The 20981-nt window shown below is 39.6% G+C and overlaps 3 protein-coding genes across 5 annotated transcripts in view; 1 reads left to right on the top strand and 2 right to left on the bottom strand.

Moving 5' to 3' along the window:
* Nucleotides 1-20981, bottom strand: part of LOC106965928 (olfactory receptor 1L8-like) — a 412015-nt gene that overhangs the window by 164291 nt on the left and 226743 nt on the right. The gene's annotated exons all lie outside the window — the stretch shown is intronic.
* LOC106965697 (olfactory receptor 5T3-like) lies at nucleotides 41-20607 on the top strand. Its single transcript, XM_053205449.1, has 3 exons — nucleotides 41-1027; nucleotides 2949-3053; nucleotides 19687-20607. Exons 1-3 carry the CDS (start codon nucleotides 101-103, stop codon nucleotides 20605-20607), a joined length of 1953 nt encoding a protein of 650 aa, XP_053061424.1. The 5' UTR covers nucleotides 41-100.
* Nucleotides 6202-7149, bottom strand: LOC106965686 (olfactory receptor 1N2-like). The gene has a single exon (XM_027035535.2). The coding sequence runs from the start codon at nucleotides 7147-7149 to the stop codon at nucleotides 6202-6204; it is 948 nt and encodes a 315-aa protein (XP_026891336.2).

Below are 20981 nucleotides of genomic sequence, written 5' to 3'. Positions count from 1 at the left end.
TCCATCTTTATTTATGTCTTTGTTTCCACCTAGACAATCTCAGGGCAGGAAAAGTTTCTGAAGTGTCATCCTCCATTTTCTCCTTAGTTACACCAGCAACATGAAACCAGGAAACCACACATTGAGTGCTTCTGAATTCCTCCTCCTGGGCCTGTGTGAGCAGCAGGAACAGCAGCCTCTCGTTTTTGGCATTTTCCTGAGCATGTACCTGCTCACTGTGCTGGGGAACACTGTCATCATATTGGCCATTGTCTCTGATCCATACCTCCACACACCCATGTACTTCTTCCTGGCCAACTTCTCCCTCACTGATCTGTGTTTAGCATCTACCACAGTCCCCAGGATGCTGGTGAACATCCAGGCCCATAGGAATACCATCACCTATGCTGGATGCCTATCTCAGATCTACTTCTTCCTATGGTCCATCGGTCTAGATGTTTTCCTCCTGGCAGTGATGGCATATGACCGGCTTGTGGCTATCTGTCATCCCCTTCGCTACACCTTGGTCATGACTCCCAGATATTGTACTGCGCTGTTGGTCATGTCCCTAACCCTCACTCAGTCATACTCTCTGACCCACACCATTCTCCTGGCTCAGTTATCCTTCTGCACTGACAACATCATTCCCCACTTCTTTTGTGAACTTCTCCCCCTGATGAAGCTCTCTTGTTCCAATACTTACGCCAACCAGTGTGTGTTGATGTACTGGGGAGGGGCATTGACCATCTTGATCCCCTTGCTAATTATCATCTCTTATGTCCGCATTGTGGCTGCTATTGTGAGAGTCCCATCAGCTAGTGGGAAGTGGAAGGCCTTCTCCACCTGTGGCTCTCACCTCTCAGCAGTTTGCTTGTTCTATGTGTCTGCTATTGGGGTGTACTTCATTCCCTCCTCTGCTGATTCAGCCAGCAAGGACAGGGTTGCAGCAGTGATGTATGCTGTGGTGACCCCCATGCTGAACCCATTCATCTATAGCCTGAGAAACAAAGACATGAAGAGTGCCTTGGGGAGACTCCTGAGCGGAAGGGCACTGCGATCTCCATGAGGCCAAGGATGTCATTCTGGGAATGCAGGGGAGATCAACTTACAGAGTTATCCAAATCCTGCATCGGCCTCTTGCTAATTTTTCAACCTATGGCAAATTAAGTAACCTCAGTGAGCCACAGTTTGCCTGCTCATAAAAGGACGTAATTAAATATTCTCTATCATGTTAACTACACTAAAATAAAAAATAATTTAAAATATATTCTCTATCATGCAGTGTTTCTGGAAGAATTAGGAGAAAAAATATGTAAATTTTCTCATTCTGGGTCTTATGCTTAGATTTTTATTACTTTTAATAATATTCAACATATTCCCTTGAGGTAAATATTTGCACTATACAGAAAATAAAACAAAGGCTCAAAAACAGTGTGTGTGTGTGTGTGGGGGGGTTAAGTTAAATTACTTATCTGAAGTTACACAGCTAATATATGGCAGAGCCAGAATTTGAACCCAGATATCTGATTCCAAAATGCATATCTTAATGGTTACATGATGGCTAAATGGACATGAAATCCACATATTTCTCTCAATTACTAGTTTGCTTTCTTTTCTTGCTTCCCTCACATCATTCACATACACAGTTCCAATCAACAACTTCTCTCTATACTAGCAAATGACTTGAGGTTGGGGCAAGGCAAATCAGAAACTAGGATGGAAGAATGAACACTCTCAGAGATCCTGATACTTCGCCAAAGGGAGCACACCCCCTGCTGGAGCATAAGTCTCTAGTTAGATATTCTGAAATAATCTGTGAATAAAGCCACATGATCAGAGAGAAGGGTACTTGGACCACATTATGTGGGGCTGTCACCGAGTTTCTTTTATGGGGCCATTATTCTTCTGCACAGTGCCAACAATTTATGTTCAGATCTATTTTAAAATATATCAGTTTTATTATTGTATCTCCCTTAAGGATGCTGCTAAGGATTTATCCTCACAAGGGGATAAAGATTTTTCAGTAATCCACAGGAGAAATTTTGGAAACTTCAATGCACTCCATCCATGCATAATTGGAACTCTGAGATCCCACTGACAAATTCAGATTTTTAAAATAATTTTTAAGTGAAAATAAGACTTACACTAGAATCAGAAATACCTGGTTTATGTATCAGTTCCACTATTCACTGCTTGTATGTCTTCTAGATGGTTACCAACGCCCCTCTGTCTCAGTTTCCAAACATAAACAAGTGAGTAGTAATAGTAACTATAGTAACTATCATCTAAGGCTGTTGTGAGAAATTAAAAAGATAACACATGTAAACTGCTTAGCACAGTGCTTGACACATATGCTACAATCTTCAAGTTCTGCTTAAAACACAGCTCAAATGCAATTTTCTCTTCTCCCTCTGGATAGGTGAATCTAGAGGACTTCACTGAGGACGTAACATTTGTGATGGGTCTTAAAGTATGCGTATGTCATTGCAAAACAGAAAAGAGAAGTTTTTCAAGGCAGGAGGAACAGAATACAGAAAGGTATAAATTTATGTAAAGAAAGGAAAATGAGAAGCTATAGCTCTGTAGGTGAGTTGAGATGGGGATGTAATGTTCCCAATCTTGGGATGTCCAATCATTTCCTGATGTAGTCAACTTTACAATGTATGCAGACTGGGTACTGCCACCTAAAATGGTCTCTGGCCATTAGTTCATTGGTCAGTGTATGCTTATGATTCAACTGATCTTCAAACACTAGAAGGCAAGAAGGATGGTGATATCAATATCTGGCTAGACTTCAGGTAGCAGGAAAAGTCAGGGATTTGCTGCTGGTATTGTAACCCTAGTTGGCATCACTAGAATGCATGGGTAGTAGCAGAGAATTGCAGGAGCATACCTCATTTAAGGAGAAGGTGGTCCAGAGCCATGAGATAGCCTTATTACTGAGACATATCTCCAATATCTTTTTAAAGCTGGAGGCTATTTTTCCTGTACCGGAAATTCACTCACTACGACTAGCTGCCAATCTCCTGAAGTTGCCTCGCCCAGTTGATGGGCTGCTGACTACAGACACATTAGTGAGCCTACCCAAAACCACTAAAAGTATTACCCAGATGAGCCAAATCTGAAGTGTTAACCCAAAGAAATGTAAACAAAGTAAATGGTTGTTGCTCTAAACACTAAGTCTGGGGAGACTTTGTTACGCAGCACTTGGTAATTGATAAAGCTCTGCTTGAAGAAGATGATATACAAGATGGAAGTTGCTTTCTTTAGAATGTCTGCCTCTCTCATTTTCTCTAGACTAATAACTTGGAACAGATTTCAGCACAGCCCCAACATGAAATAACAGTCCCAGTTACAGGAGCATTTACTTGATTCATCAAAAGGGGAGTAGGATTTAGCAACACATACCACTCATAAGTGGAGGAATACAAATGGCTGGACAAGAAAGTTATGAAACATTTTCCTGGGTGGGGTCAAAGTGCACAATGCATGAGGACTCTCTTATGACCCAGGAGACAGGAACACCTGGAACAAGTTCTCACAGGCTGTTGGGATCATTGATAGGCTTGGACATGATGGCACTTACAGCAAATGGAATGTAGATGCTAGTACACCTTGCTAAAGTACTGAGGGAGAGGTCCGAATCTCAAAGATATGGCCATGTTAGAACGTATTTATAAGACCAGAGAACACACCAGGCAACTATGTGCCCAAGACAGGACAGGAGATACTCCTTTCACTAAAGCAAGAAAGAACACACTAGTGAGGAGGACAACAGAATCACTAAGAAGTTGATTGGGGGCTCTTTCTCTTGGGACAGAATGAATAGAAAATGCTAACATGGAGCTTGGCTCCCTGGTATCAACAGGTCCAGGTGGCAGCACTTAACCATAAGAAGTAATATGAATGAAAATACCAAATATCAAAATCCATGGCAAGGCCAGATCTCCTATAGGTATTTGTTGAAGTAGTTAATAAATGGCTCTGTTTTTAGGGCTGAAGTAGAGGGGAAGCCAAAGAGGGTATTGCTTAAATTATAAATAAATAAATAAATAAATAAATAAATAAATAAATAAATAAATAAAACTATGTAGACACTGATGGTAGCTTTCACAATAAAGAATCATAGTCCCTCACCCAGTTTTAAGACTTAAGACAGGGTGCAAGGGTCCAGCAGCAAGCCATCATACATGGGAAATGCTCTATTTGGGATTAGGGGCAAGCAGGTCCAGAAAGCACAAGCAAACAGAGATGGTCAGCACAGATCCCCATGTTCTCCACCTTTTTTTCAGTTTCTTTTCACTCCACACACACCATTAGTCACTGGGGTGGAAAACACTTGAACCTGGTTCATGGACAAAATCATAATACATTGTAATGAGCTGAAAATGGATGGATGTATACTGCCTGGAATGTACACTGTCATAGACAACCCCACCCAGGAGTGACTCTAAGGAAGGGAGGCAAGGAAAAATCCAGTGGGCACAGCATCCACTTGCTTATCATTTTTGCACAAGAATAGAAGCCAAAGATAAGAATATAAACAGCCTCTTTGGAAGTGATGAATCCCTTACTCTGATAATATTGTTAGTATAATTGAAAATCATGTGTCAAAGTAAACTAAACATTATTCAGAGATAGAACTATACATAGTATGTAGCAGGTCCAGAAGGACTTTTATGGAAAGGTAGCAAATTACAGCAAAGAATAAAAAAAATAAATAAGGTATACAAGGATTCAACCAGGGATAAGTATTCAGGAACTTCTTGCTGCTGTCAATATGCTCGATACCTCAATGATTTTTACCTTGATAGGGTAAATAATGAACTAAGTATTTTTATACCTTATTTTATCTGTCCTTTTGCTGCCATGAAGGATGTTCCACAATGGTATTCGCAAATTCGGTTGCACTAGGATCAACTGTTTTGTTTTGTTTTGTGTCGTGTTGTTTTGTTTTTATAAAAAATATGAGGGTCCCTTCTCTAGAGAGTTCTAAGGCTCCAGGAAATACTAATTTGCAGCTAGAATTCAAAAGCACTGACAATGACAGAAAGCTACAAAGAGTAGAAGTGAGCAAGAGATGTTATGGAAACAGAACTGGGAAAGAAAAGTCAAGACCCATATTTAGAGATACCACTATGAAACATTACCAAGGTTGGGCTGGCTTGGTTCCCACAACTTGCGTGACCTCTATTCTAAATAGCCTGTCCCTGTAGAATCTTCACTTTTCTTTCTCCACCAGTTCAAGTGAGCTCACACATTAAGGCTCAATAAAATGTCATATGATGGGTAAAACTACCTGACCACCGTTGTGCAGATTATTTTTCTTCCTTCTGTGGTCCAACATTTGTCATGGCAGCTATCACCATCTGATTTGATTAACACTAACTTGAACACATGACTCTACCATGTATAGACAATATGGACAATATCTTATTTATTTTTACATTTTACCAATAGTGCATAGCACAGTACCTGGCACATGGTAGGTATCAACATATACATTCTAGCTTAATGTGACCATGTTTCTTGCCACAACCATTAGCATTGAAATCAGGATACGAAAGCATGCAACAGTTTGGACTCCAGAGTCAGACTAGAAATAAATTTCAATCCTTCTTTCCCCACTTACTAGCTATAGTCTCAATCTGTAAAAGGTGATAATTATAGTATTTAACCCAAGATCATTACAATTGGAGAACTAAATGGCATAATACATTTAGAGAGTTAAGAACATGGAATAAAATAGATATTAAGCTTTATGGAGAAATCATGATGACTGGACCTGTGTTACAGTTAATTGCATATATGTGCAACTACATACCATATGGAATTCTCTAAGATGAATTCCATAAAGGCATGGAATCAGTACCTCCTCTCCCTCACAGAGTATCTGGCAAATGGGAGATTAATGAATTTGGTTGAATTGTAGGTTAAAAAAAGATTCACACCTTAGAATTACAGCAAACAAAAGAAGTTCTAATTGACCTTGCCCCTGTGTGGCTTAGCATCACCCTACACAAACACCAGGGAAATATTCACATTTATAGGACAGGACAAGTTCTTTATGAAATACACCAACCACATACATTGTTAGATCTAAAGCTTAAGAGAATTATTCTGGGTCATTTTTTTAAAACCTAAGCAAATATGATAAGGGATGATATTGCTTCATAAACACATGGGTTCTCCAGGGCATAACTTCAAAATATGGATATAGGATCAAATTCCCTGAGAAGAGAATGTATGAATTCCAAAAATCTTACTGAGTGCAGTCTTCATATCATTGTTCCTGAGGCTGTATATGAAGGGGTTCAACATAGGAGTCACAACAGTGTAAAATACAGCTGCAATCCTTTCCTTAACTCCAGAGTGTGATGAAGGGGGAAACAGATAGACACCAATAGCTGTGCCATAAAACAAGAAGACAATGGTGAGATGGGAGCCACAAGTGGAGAAGGCCTTCTGCCTGCCAGGGGCAGATGAGACTCCAAGGATGGTGGACATGATGTATGCATATGACAAAATGATCAGGGAAAGAGGACCAGTGAGTATCATGGAGCCCACAGTGAACAGGGCTACCTGGTTCGTGCTGGTGTCTGAGCATGACAGCTGCAGCAGAGGGACCACATCACAGAAGAAGTGATGGATGCTGTTGCCTGCACAGAAAGAAAGTCTAGCCATAAGCAAGGTATGTAGGAGGGCAGCAAGGTTGGTGAGGACCCAGCATGCTGCCAGAAGGACCACACAGACAAGAGGACTCATGAGCTTGGAGTAGTGAAGAGGCCTGCAGATGGCCACATAGCGGTCATAGGCCATCACCCCCAAGAGGAAGTCATCCAGTGCTCCAAACATCATGAAGAAATGCATCTGGGCCAAACACCCTTCATACGGTATGGTGTGACTATGTGTCTGGATGTTCACCAACATCTTGGGGACTGTAGTGGAAGAAAAGCAGGCATCAGCAAAAGAGAGGTTGGCCAGGAAGAAATACATGGGGGTGTGGAGGTGTGAGTCAAAGCCAATGGCCAGGATGATGAGCAGGTTTCCCATGACAGTGACCAGGTACATGCCCATGAAGATGCCAAATAGGAGAGGCTGCTGCTCTGGCCTCTCGGAAAGACCCAACAGAAGAAACTCAGTGACACTGGACTGGTTGATTCTGTCCATGCCACTACTCTTCCTGGAGGAAGAGAAAAGTCAAAAAGTGTTAAAAAAAAAAAAAGTTGGTGCTTCTATCCTTCTCTAAAAGAAACACCCTCACCCAATTCACATATGTCTTTACTCCAAGTTCCTGGGCCTTCCCTCCAAGGTCTGCACATCATTCCTTACTCCTCAATCCCCCCAAGAAAGGAGGGCAAGCAGGCAGAGAGATTAAAATGCAAAAGAAAGGTGGAAAGATGAGTTTCAGGATACTTCCGTCAATGCTACATGTTCACTAAGATCCAAATACCCTGGCTTCCATGTCCTAAGCCCATCTAATTTGCAAGCAGTAAGAGCTGACACTTTGAACTGTAAGCACTACACAATGTGGCATCTAATTGAAAACCCATATATTTTATTACATATACTTCACAAATGAGTTTTTGAAATTCAGTGAAATTAAGTCACTTGCATAATATCACAAAGAAGGTAGTAAATACAGCATGGGGGGCCTGAAGCCATTTCTGGTGCCCTTAAACACCCTGAATCAAGGCTACCTTTACTTAAACTCTTCCTCTGCAGGAGGCAGACATAGGGGACTCTCTCTAAGGGAGTAGTTTCTACTGCCCATCTCAGGACTGGCAGAAACAGGAGGCAGGGGATCCACCTGGGATCTTTTGTGGATCTCAGAGGGAAAAACATAACTGCCTTTTTTTTTTGGAGCACTCACCTCATTTATCTAGCTCAGACAGAATTCACCATCAGAGATAAAACTCCCTGCACCTGTGTTCTCCCTTTTGGTGTCACAGGACCTTGATTTAGGCATGCAGGCTCTTCTTAGCCATAGCAAATGATAAATCAGAGGCCCCAGGGCTGTTGGGTATGTTGGGCCAGCCAGAGAGCAGCAACCTAGACTACAGCAGTGGAGGTGGGATGAGCCTTGTGCACGCTGTCACAGAAGTATTTCTAGGTTCTGGGTCCCAGGAGTAGGATTTTCCAGGCTGATCCCCAGGGACAAATATGAAGTAATTGCTCTACCTTCATGCTTCATCTCCCTAGGCCAACACTCACCAAGGAGTGTGGGCAGAGGGAATGCACAGCACATAGATGGTTTTGCATGTGATAAGCTTTGTCCCCAGGGATATGTGTGGATCCCTATTCTTCATGCACATATACCCACAGAAAATAACAATGACAAATCCCAGAGAAAGAGGAAATTTTAATTTCCAGAGTTACAATACCACAATATTCAAAATATCTGGTTTTTAGCAAAAAGGTTCAGGAATACAAAGAAACAAAGATGTATTGCTGATTCAAGGGAAGAAAGAAATGAACAGAAACTGTCCCTCAGTTAAGTGCAGACTTTGGAGTTTCTAGACAAAGATTTTAAATCAACTGCCTTTAAAGAAATATACTCAAAGAGCTAAAGGGATGCGGGAAGCAATATCTCAACAAATAGAGAATGTCTAAAGAATGATGAGAGTTTAAAAAGAAACCAAACAGAAATGATAAAGCTGGAAAGCACAGGAATCAAAGTGATCAATTTATGAGAGGGGTTCAAGATCAGAGTAAAGCAAGCAGAAGAAAGAATCAGCAAACTTGAAGATAGATCACATGAAATCATCCAGTCTGAGGATCAGAAAGAGAAAAGAGTGAAAAATAAATAAGCAGACCCTAAAAGACCTATAAGACACCAGCAAGCATGCTGACATATGAATATTGGGAGTTCAAGTACAGAAGACAGAGAAAAAGGAATAAAGAATATTTCAAGAAATAAAGTTCAAAAACATCCCAGATATGATAAAAGTCATAAATCTACACATCTAAGAAGTTCAATAATCTTCAGTTGGGTAAACTCAGAGAAAGCCACATTGAGACACATTATAATCAAACTGTTGAAATACAAAGACAAAGAGAAAATCTTAAAAGTGGAAAGAGAGAAGCTAACCAGTATGTAAAATCAATCCTTGATAAAATTAACAGTTGATTTCTCATCAGAAACTATGGAGACCAGAAAGCACTGAGATAATACATCTAAAGTGCTGAAAGAAAAAAATTATCAACCAAGACTTCTATATCTGGCAAAAAAAAAGTGGAGGAGAAATTTAAATATTTTCAAATTAAAAATATAGGGAATTTGTTCAGATAGATCTTCCCTATAAGAAATGCTAAAAGGAGTCCTCCAGGCTGAAATAAAATGATCAAGAAAAACATCATATGATTTCACTCATATGTGGAACTTAAGACACAAAACAAATGATCATAGGGGGGAAAGGTGGGGAAGGGATGGTTTAAATAGGTGACAAGTACTGGGTTTTGTATGGAAGTGTTGAATCACTAAATTGTACAACTGAAGCTAATATTACATTATATGTTTACTATTTGGAATTTAAATAAAAACAAAATGAAAATAAAATTTTAAATGACTCAAAAAATAAAATAAAATAATCCCCCCAAAATAAAGAGTATTTAGAAAACAAAGATAGAAAGATAGAATGAATGGATGAACAAATGAATGAGAGAAAGAAAGAAAGAAAGAAAGAAAGAAAGAAAGAAAGAAAGAAAGAGAAAGAAAGAGGAAGGAAGGAAGGAAGGAAGAAAAGAAGAGATATTTTCCAAAGAAAACATCCAAATGGCCAATTAACACAGGAAAAGATGCTCATTAGTCATTAGGAAAAGGCAGATCAGAAGGAAGGAAGGAGAGGAGAAAGGGAGGAAGGGGGAAGAAGAAAGGAAAAAAGAAAGAAAGATCCTAGATGGTAACTCACCACCATATAAAGACATAAAGGCCACTGGTAAACGCAACTACATAGGTAAATATAAAAGCAAGTATTCTTGAACTTTTTTGCAACTCTTCTTTTAGTTTTCTATATGACTAAAAAACAGATTCATACAACAATAACTATAAATCTATGTCAATGGGCACATGATGTATAAAGATGTCATTTGTGAAGATAACAATATAAAGGGGGAGGATAAAGATATATAAGACCAGAATTTTTGTATGCTATTGATACCAATTCAAACTAGATTGAGTTTAAGATGATAATTGTAATCTTCAAGGTAACTACTGAGAAAATGAATGCTATATACAGAAAAAAGAAATTAAAGGAAAATCAAAAAGATAACACTAAAAAAATTAAACACAAAGAAAGGCAGTAATGGAAATTTTAGGAATAAAAAAATATATAAAGCATATACAAACCAAACTGTAAAATGGTAGAAGTGAGTTCTTCCTTACCAGTAACTATTATAAGTGTAAATGGACTACAATCTTGAATTAAAAGGTAGAGGCTGGCAATTTAGACTTAAAATAAAGCATGATCCATCTGTATACTGTCTATGAAACTAACTTTAAATCCAATGACACAAGGGAAAATAAAAGAATGGAAATAGATATTCCATACAAACAGTAGCCAAGCAAAATTTGACAGAACTACAAGACAAACTACCCCAATTAAAAAATGGCCAAAAGACTTGAATAGATATTTTGCAAAGAAGACATTCAAATGGCCAATTAACACATGAAAAGATGCTCAACATCATTAGTGTTTAGAAAAACGCAGATCTGAAACCACTATGAAAATACAAATCAAAATCATCATTTCATAACCACTAGGATGGCCATAATTTTTTTTAATGGAAGGTGACAAGTGTTGAAAGGGACGTGGAGAAACTGGGACCCTCGTATATTGCTGGTGGGATGCAACTGGAGTGGTCACTGCGGAAAATAGTTTGGTTCTTCCTCAATGACTTAAACAGAGAATTACCATATGATCTATCAGTTCCACTTCTAGGTATATATCCAAAATAATTTAAAACAGATAATAGAACAAATATTTGTACAAAAATGTAGCAACTCCATTCACAGTGGTCATACTGTGGAAATAATCTCAATGTCCACCAACAGATAAATGGATAAACAAAATGTAGTATATATGTATAGTGGAATATTATATGGCCACATAAGGGAATGAAGTACTGATTCATGCTATACAACATAGATGAACCTTGAAAATATCATGCCTGGTGAAATAAGGCAGACACAGAAGGCCACATATCGTATGATTCTGCTTATATTAAATATCCTGAATAAGCAAATCTATGGTGATGGAAGAAGATTAATGGTTGTCATAGACTGTGGAGAGGAGGGAATGGGGAATGACTTCTTAATGAGCACATGGTTTCTGTTTGGGGGGATGAAAAAGTTCTGGAACCAGACAGTCATGATGGCTGCACAACATAATGAATGTGCATAACATCACTAAATGGTATACTTTAAAATAATAAAAATGGTAACCATTTTATGTGTATATTTCAGCTATAATTAAAATAAAACGAAGAGGAAATAATAAAATGTACATACATATCTGCTCATTTGAACATAAAGAACTACAAGAATAATAAATCAGAAATAAATGAGTTTGAAATTGACTCCCCACCCCATTCTTTTCAGTAGGTTCCCTAATCTCTTGACTCAATGATGACTGAGGAACCTCTCCTAACCTTCCTACTCTTTCCTTGTCCATCAGGCTTTTAGTTACAAATCAGAGAAGCTGATTCTAGCAGATGTGGGCATTTCTTCAAATATAGAAAGTATTTAAAAGATGATGGGTCTATGGGGCGCCTGGGTGGCGCAGTCGGTTAAGCGTCCGACTTCAGCCAGGTCACGATCTCGCGGTCCGGGAGTTCGAGCCCCGCGTCAGGCTCTGGGCTGATGGCTCAGAGCCTGGAGCCTGTTTCCGATTCTGTGTCTCCCTCTCTCTCTGCCCCTCCCCCGTTCATGCTCTGTCTCTCTCTGTCCCAAAAATAAATAAACATTGAAAAAAAAAAAGATGATGGGTCTAAACCTCTGGGACACAGCAAAGGCAGTCATAAGAGGGAAGCATATAGCAATCCAGGCCTTCCTAAAGAAGGAAGAAAGGTCTCAGATACACAACATAACATTATACCTCAAAGAGCTGGAAAAAGAACAGCAAATAAAATCCCAAACCAGCAGAAGACAGAAAATAATAACAATTAGAGCATAAATCAATGCTATCAAAACCAAACCAAACAAAAAACCAGAATAGGTCAACGAAACTAGGAGCTGGTTCTCTGAAAAAATTAACAAAATTGATAAACACCTACCCAGTTTGATCAACAAGAAAAAGGAAAGGACCCAAATAAATAAAATCAAGAATGAAAGAGGAGAGATCACAACCAACACTGCAGAAATACAAACAATAAGAAGAGAATATTATGAGCAGTTATATGCCAATAAAATGGGCAATCTGGAAGAAATGCACAAATTCCTAGAAACATATACACTACCAAAACTGAAACAGGAAGAAATAGAAAATTTGAACAGACCCATAACCAGTAAAGAAATCAAATTAGTAATCAAAAATCTCCCAAAAAAACAAAAGTCCAGGGGCAGATAACTTTACAGGGGAATTCTACTACACATTTAAAGGAAGAGTTAACACCTATTCTTTTGAAGCTGTTCCAAAATATAGATATGGAAGGAAAACTTCCAAACTCTTTCTATGAAGCCAATGTTATCTTGATTCCAAAACCAGACAAAGACCCCACTTAAAAGGAGAACTATAAACCAATTTCCCTGATGAACATGGATGCAAAAATCCTCAACAAGATACTAGCCAACCGGATCCAACAATACATTAAAAAAATTATTCACCACGACCAAGTGGGATTTATATTTGGGATGCAGGGCTGGTTCAATATCCACAAAACAATCCATGTGATTTCGTCACATCAGTAAAAGAAAGGACAAGAACCACATGATCCTCTCAATAGACGCAGAGAAAGCATTTGACAAAATACAGCATCTTTCTTGATAGAACCCTCAAGAAGGTAGGGATAGAAGGATCAGATCTCAAGATCATAAAAGCATATATGAAAGACCCACTGCTAACATCATTCTCAATGGGGAAAAACTGAGAGCTTTCCCCCTAAGGTCAGGAACATGACAAGGATGTCCACTCTCACCACTATTACTCAACATAGTATCGGAAGTCCTCAGCAATCAGACAACACAAAGAAATAAAAGGCATCCAAATCAGCCAGGAGGAAGTCAAACTTTCACTCTTCACAGATGACATGATACTCTATACAGAAAACCCAAAAGATTCCACCAAAAAACTGTTAGAACTGATACATGAATATGACAAATATCATATGACTTCACTTATATGAGGAATTCAAGATACAAAACAGATGAACATAAGGGAAGGGAAGCAAAAATAATATAAAAACAGGGAGGGGGACAAGACATAAAAGACTCTTAAATATAGAGAAAAAACAGCGTTTCTGGAGGGATTGTGGGAGGGGGATGGTCTACAAGGGGCATTAAGGAATCTACTCCTGAAATCATTGTTGTACCACATCTAACTAACTTGGATGTAAATTGAACAATAAATAAATTTCAAAAAAAAGATGATGCATCTAAATTCAACGTGCTATCCTGAATTGGATCCTAGAACCAAAAAAAAGGGCATTAATGGAAAAACTGGGAAATTTATCAATGTTAATGTCTTAGTTGTGCTGATGTACCATGGATGTGTTAGATATTAACAACAGGAGAAGCTGGGAAAAGCACATAGGAAGTCTCTGTACTACTTCTGTAACTTTTCTAGTATCTAAGATTATTCCACAATAAAATGTTTACTAAAAATAACAAACTAATGAGTTTGGTTAGCTACAATGGGTGGGTGGGAATGAGGTGGGAAAGTTGAGAAGATGAGCACACCTATTTGTATAGTTTTTACTGTGTTATCTTTCAATTTCTCAAATAAAGAAGCAGGAATGAACAAAGCAAAGTGGAGTGAAAATAAAACAATTAATCTAACATTTCAAATGACGTGATCAGACAGAAAGGGAAGATCAAATAACTCAGGTAATTCTAGATACAAGCCCATTGGGTGGTTGCTCATGAATGAGCCATCATTTTTAAAGACAGGGAGAGAGAGAGAGAGAGAGAGAGAGAGAGAGAGACAACAGCCATTGTATGGTGTATGAGGTCTGCATTCCCAAGAACAGTCAGGATATCTCACCAGATCCTTATATACCACTGCCACTGCTGCTTTCCATGCCTCGGTGGCAACAACATGTCCTGTGGCACAAATAATTACAAAAAGTGGTCCTGAAGGCTTCTAACCTATGCCCATATCTCGTTTCTCAAAAATACATGCCAGGCCATTATTGAAAGGGCAATGGACGCCTAATGTAAGAATGCATGCAACAAGTCTCTCTGGAATTATTTTATCTCCAAATGATGCCAATACAGTAGCATCTTTTCTGGATCATTGAGTCGCTCATCTTTCAACTATATTTATACATTTCTGTGAATCCCCAACCAACAAGGTTTTATGCCTTGAAGTTCTAACGTCAGCCCAAGATTATTGTAAACCCAGTGATATCCATGACCTCACCCTCAACCAACAACATGACAGCCTGAAGGACCATCAGGTGACATCAGACCCACAACGGGACTCATTCCTGATGATGGCATCAGACATACAGCTGGGCTTACCTGTGATGGTGACCTTGATCTCCCCACTGGACTCATCCAGTTCTCATGTCCCTTGTAAATCTCCTATCCAATGTTCCCTTCACCCTCAAAACACTCTCCTGCTTTTCATATCCTTTCTTTCCCAGTTCAACCCCAACCCTCACAAGCTACTCCCTTCCCCTTCCATGCTTGCATTTTCTGCTCCTTCCCAGATGTCTGCACTTCTAGCCCCCATCTCTGATATACAACCAGCACTGAAGGATGCGTTATAAAATAATTGCTATGTAAACCTTACTGAGCAAATAGCCATATTTTAAAGGATATGAATTGTTGGGTATGCCATAAGGCACCCTCTCAACTGCCTGGCCATGTTGTAGCCTATCAAAATGATCTTAAAGAAACCTTCACAATAACACAACCCAGCCCCTATATATCTGATGGTCCACATCTCTGAACCTAAACCTTGTTTTTCTCCTGGTCTTTCCTTTAAAATACTAACTCCAACTATCCAGAATAGCCCCATATTATGTCTTGATTAAAATGCTTACTGGAAATTTAGTAGTTCTTCATTGCCCATGCCAAATTCTCAGTCTAAGCTTCTAGTCCATGAGGTATATTCTCTTCTTCTCCACTATCCCTTACTCCTGCACTAATTTATTCCTCTCTAACCCTGGCTTCTATTCATAATTTGACTTGTACTGTCTGCATTTTGGACTCATACTCCAAAACAAAACCCACCAATTTTATTCTCACCACCAAGTATGTTATATTCTTGTCAACTGCCCTCATTCTGCTGACCACAATGGAGGTCACTGGTGCTGCCTTGGAGGCCACCATATTACTCAACATAATTAAAGAATTATGCCAGTCAGGAAATGTCTAAAATAATATCCATATATATGATTCAAACTGCCACAGCCCTGGGAGCCCTGAATGAAAGACAATGATCCCTGGCAACAATGGTTGCTAATAATTGCCTAGCCTTAGATTATCTGATGACCAGCCAAGGGGACATTTTTTCCCATAAGGGCACTTATTGTTGCATGCTGACAAATAATACAGGCAAAATTTCTCAGATAGCACAATACATAGTCTGTTTCTCCAGCAGAAACTTTTCTCCACTCCCACCCCTTTACCACTACAAATTCCCAAACCCATTCTCTCTGCTTTGTCCAAGCCAACTTGTAGCTTGTACCCACCCGGATTCCTCGAGAATCCTTTGTGCCTCATTCTTTCTTTTAAATTCTCTTCCTATGTGAAGTGTCATCAGCCCTGACTTCTGAACCAAAGCATGTGCCTCCTGATAATATGCACTGTCATAGGCTTATGAAAGATCTATAGTTAGAATCTTCAACACACACACACATACACACGCATGCACACACGTGTATGCACACACAAAGATGGTAAAATGTTAGCTTTTGTAAAAGAGTATGGGTGAAGGGCGTAAGAGAATTTATTCTATCATCTTTACAACTTTTTTCTAAGCATGAAGTCATTTTTAAAAACAAATTTTAAAAAGTTGAATCCCAGCTGGAACCAAGCCCCAAAAATATTTGAGCTTGGAACTGTGCCCAAGAAGAAACAAGTCCAAGACATCCCTGGCATTGGAGACACTGTCCCTTGTGACTCCAGTCCCCTCTGGCTCCTTGACATGATGTTCTCCATATGGCAGGAAGAAATTGGCCAGTTAACCCACAGTGGCTCCTCCTTTACTATGAAGAGAAGCTGAGAATTTGGCAACAGTCTGGAAGAAGTGTCTGAACTCACGGATGACGAGCACAGGTCAGAAGGAGCTGGAAATCTGCACGTGGCGATGGATCTGCCTATATACTTGTGGGTCTGTGTATGAGCATCTCTGTGTTCATGACTGTGTGTGTGTGTGTGTGTGTGTGTCTGCATGCATTGTATATGCTTGTATACCTGTTGTTTGGTAGTTGGCTGTGTGTGTACTACGTAACTGATTCACAGCCTGATTCTTTTCTTCAGTTAGACCCAATCTGGGCTGTGTTTTAGTGCATAAGTTATCAGCCTCCAACATGTGATTAGGGACTTCTGATTCATATCTGTGATCTTCAATATTTGCCTCTATTGTTATGACAGTGGCATTCTCCCAATGGGGTGATGGGCATCACAGCTGAGTGATGAGAACTCAGCGTTAGGAGTAAGACTGTTGTCTCCACTGCTGGGGAAAAGGATATCCAACCTCTTCAAGGAACCAAAGTTAGAAGGGGCCCAAATCTGTCCTCAGCAGCATGTGCTAGTGTGTCTGTGAATGACAACTTGTATGTAAGAGCAGGAATGTGTATTGTTTCCTTTTGTCTGTGTGTCTGTTACCATGTGTATGTTGCCATGTGTATGGGTTGTTGGTGGTGGTTTAATGATGGTGCCTGTCACTGAACAGGCTTAATTTCCCCATGATGACTGACTGCCTTCACTGGGAAGGGGCCATCACTTCAGTGATGGGAGTGGGCATGCTGCTGGTAGAGAGTGACTAAGTGTGCATGTGTTGTTGGTGCATGTTTCTTGTGAGATTTTGAAATTGTGTATGGCCTTGTGTGTTTTTGGTGATGTGTATGTATAGTGATGAGTTATGCATATGTGAGTTGTGTATTTTACCAGGTATGATATGCTTGTATGTTAATGGTGCATTGTGAATGTATTTGTGGGTGATACATAATTGCATATTATGTACATCCTGCCTTGTGTGTTATTCGTGACTTGTATGTATATTAGTATTTATGAAATAAACCACATACTGGCTATCTTTCTCTTACAATGGGACTCAGACACAGGTGACTGAAATCTTCAAATCAGCAGTGTGTGTGTCTGTGTATCTGTGTGTGTGTGCGTGTGGTGTTTGTATGTGTGTTTGGAGACTTCTGATTTGCACTCATGACTTCAATTAGTTCCTTAAGTGACCTCCTTCTCATGGACGTAACCACTGCTCTAAGTGACTATTTCCTAAAAAGTGTCTGTTATCATTTTCATATACCTGTGTGAGTCAGTGGCTCAGAGTTTTGTAACCCTTGCACATTCACTTAATGTCCCAGACAAAGGAATGTTAGGTGTGTTGCTGAGTGAAGTTAGAGCAGAGTCTCACCAAATGGCGGCAAGACCTTGGGAGAGTCACTCAACTATTTGGCCTCGGTTTACATATCTAGAAAATGGAGGCTTACAGGCCCTCTGTAAGTATTTATGGCTTGAATAGAAGTTAATGTATGGGAGAGCCTTTTGTCAACTGGAAAATATATAAATATAAATCACAGAGATTATCCAGACAGGCACCAAGAAAATTTTGGACAGCTTCAGTCTCCTTGCAACCCTAAAATAACACACTGTCTCTGGCACTCACACCCAGTGAAAAGAGAGATTTCCATGTTAAAAGCATAAGTGATGATCACACAATATTAAGTTGAACTATATGAGGTAACCAATATTTGATCTATAGAAAATGGCAATTATAGGCAATGGCAATCTATAGAAGTAGGACAATAGTTCAATATATATATTTATTTATAGGGCTATATATATGTACTGTATTCATATATATATCCACACATATGGTGTGTATACATATATATACACATATATATACACACACATATATATATATACGTATACACACACACACACACACACACACACACATACAGTTGACCTTTAAACAACATGGGTTTGAACTGCACAAGTTCTCTTACACATGGATTTTTTTGATAAATACAGTACAATACTATAAATGTGCTTTCTCTTCCTTATGATTTTCTTAATAACATTTTCTTTTCTCTACCTTACTTTATTGTAAGAATACAGTATATAATACACATACAAAGTATGTGTTAATCAACTATTTGTTATTGGTAAGGCTTCTGGTCAACAGTAGGCTATCTATTAGTAATTAAGTTTGGGGGGAGTCAAAAGTTATATGACTGTGCATGGGAGTCAGCACCCCAACCCTCATGTTATTTAAGGGTTGACTGTATATCTCATATATATATGTGTATGTGTGTCCATGTGTATGTGTGTGTGTGTGTGTATATATTCCCATATGTATGTCTACATATATTCCATCTGAGTATATGTATATGCATAGATGGAATGTAGAGATAGATGGAATATATATGTATACAAACACTCCCATCTGTGTGTGTGTGTGTGTGTGTGTGTGTATCCCCTTATGTATATATGGACATACATGTATCCTATTTCTAACAGCAACTTGTTGCCTATGGAACAATTTCTTAATGGCTTAAATGAGAAAATTACCCTAATTTTTAGTGAAACAGCAAAGATTTTATCTGATAATGGAAGGCTGATGTGTGTATTTAATTAGGAAACATAAGTAAAGCCTTTAAGCATAGTGCCTGGCACATAGTATAACCCCCCAAATGTTCACCATTATTATGGAAGATTGTTTGAGAGGTATTCTGGTTTAGGAGTTGTTCTGGCATCCAGGTGGGGTTTGAATGACCCCCCATTTCTAGAGTACTGGTGAGCTTACAGCTGTAGATGAGTGTGATCCAGCCAGGTTCACAGGAGGAATGTGACAGCATTCCAACAAGGCCACCTCAGTGATGGCATCGCATGTCACTTTAAGGCAGAAACAACTGATACTAGTTTGCCAAGGACCATCTACTACTTCTGCCACAGCGAACTGTTTTTGTCTGGCTCTGTCTTGGTGTCATAAATTATCCCAGTATATGGGACCTTGCTTTTCTTGTCCACCACTACATTCTCAGTACTTAGCAGAGGGCCAGGTTCAATCTCAACATTCAGTAAATAATGGTCAAATGAAACAGTGAATGCTCTCTTGTTTCTGTGCAATGAGGTCTTGTTGGCTGCTTTTGGTTATAATGTTTTCCTAGAGCCAGACTGGGACAGAGTGAAGATGCATGCATCCACAGGTGTGAGAAATTAATAGGAATGTAGTTTAAAATGCATTGTTTTCTCAGAATATTACAGTATGGAATGTGTCCCTATCATTCTTCCTGATATTTCCAATCCTCCTTTATCCCCAGCATGTAAAAGCACAGCATGAGGCCTGAAACCAGAGCAGTGAGTTCCTCCTCCTGGGGCTCCCCATCTGGCCAGAGCAGCAGGGCATGTTCTTCACCCTGTTCCTGGGCATGTACCTGACCACAGTGCTGGGGAACCTGCTCATCATCCTGCTCATCAGGCTGGACTCTCGCCTTCACACCCCCATGTACTTCTTCCTCAGCCACTTGGCCTTCTCTGACATTTCCCTTTCATCTGTCACAGTTCCAAAGATGCTCATGAACATGCAGACTCAGCAACAATCCATCCCCTATATGGGGTGTATTTCACAGGTGTATTTCTTTATATTTTTTGGTTGCCTTGACAACTTTCTTCTCACAGTGATGGCATATGACAGGTATGTGGCCATCTGTCACCCTCTCCACTACACCACCACCATGAGGGAGGAGCTGTGTATCATCCTAGTGGCTGGATCCTGGTTCTTCTCTTGCATCCAAGCTCTTTTGCACACCCTCCTCGTGGACCAGTTGTCCTTCTGTGCAGGGACTGTCATCCCACACTTCTTTTGTGATCTTGCTGCTGTGCTCAAATCTTCCTGCTCAGACACCTCTTTCAATGAGCTGCTTATCCTCACTGAAGGAGCATTGATACTCATTCTACCATTGAGTGGTATCTTGGGTTCACATATCCATATGGCAGGCATCGTTCTGAAGGTCCCCTCCTTCAAAAGAGTCTCCAAAGCCTTGTCTACATGTGGCTCCCATCTCTTTGTGGTGTGTTTATACTATGGGACAATTGCAGGTGTTTACTTTTTCTCTTCATCAGGCAACTCCCAAGACAAGGACATAATTGCTTCTGTAATGTACATGGTGGTCACCCCTATGCTGAACCCCTGCATCTACAGCCTGAGGAATAAGGACATGAAACATGCTCTTCAGAAAATTTTTAGAGTCAAGGACCCTCTTTGGTATGGTTAATTTAACCCCGTTGTCATGAGCACTCATTGGGCTATAAACATGTTTCCTTTAAAAGTTGTGACTTGGACAGCTCTTACTGCTGACACCATTCTTCAACTGATCTCATTTTGTTTCCTCTCATCTTTTTCTTCACCTGATTTTTCCCTTACCTGTTCTCTGAATTCTGTGTATTAATGTTTCTATAGGGAAATCCCAGGTCCTCCTATGATGTTCACTGCAAGGTTGTGAGACTTTTGAGCTCACTTCACTGGGCTTTAAGAGCTTTTCTTATCTCCCATCTTTTTCTTCAATAACTCTCTTCATCTGGTACTGATATTAACATGTATTTATGTGAATTTTCTTAATACCACCAAACTTCATTTATTTCATGTGTG

This window comes from Acinonyx jubatus, chromosome D4 (genome assembly GCF_027475565.1).
Source record: "Acinonyx jubatus isolate Ajub_Pintada_27869175 chromosome D4, VMU_Ajub_asm_v1.0, whole genome shotgun sequence".
Taxonomy (NCBI): Eukaryota; Metazoa; Chordata; class Mammalia; order Carnivora; family Felidae; genus Acinonyx; species Acinonyx jubatus.
Note: the sequence above shows the minus strand (reverse complement) of the source record. Positions and strands in the feature narration are given on the sequence as shown.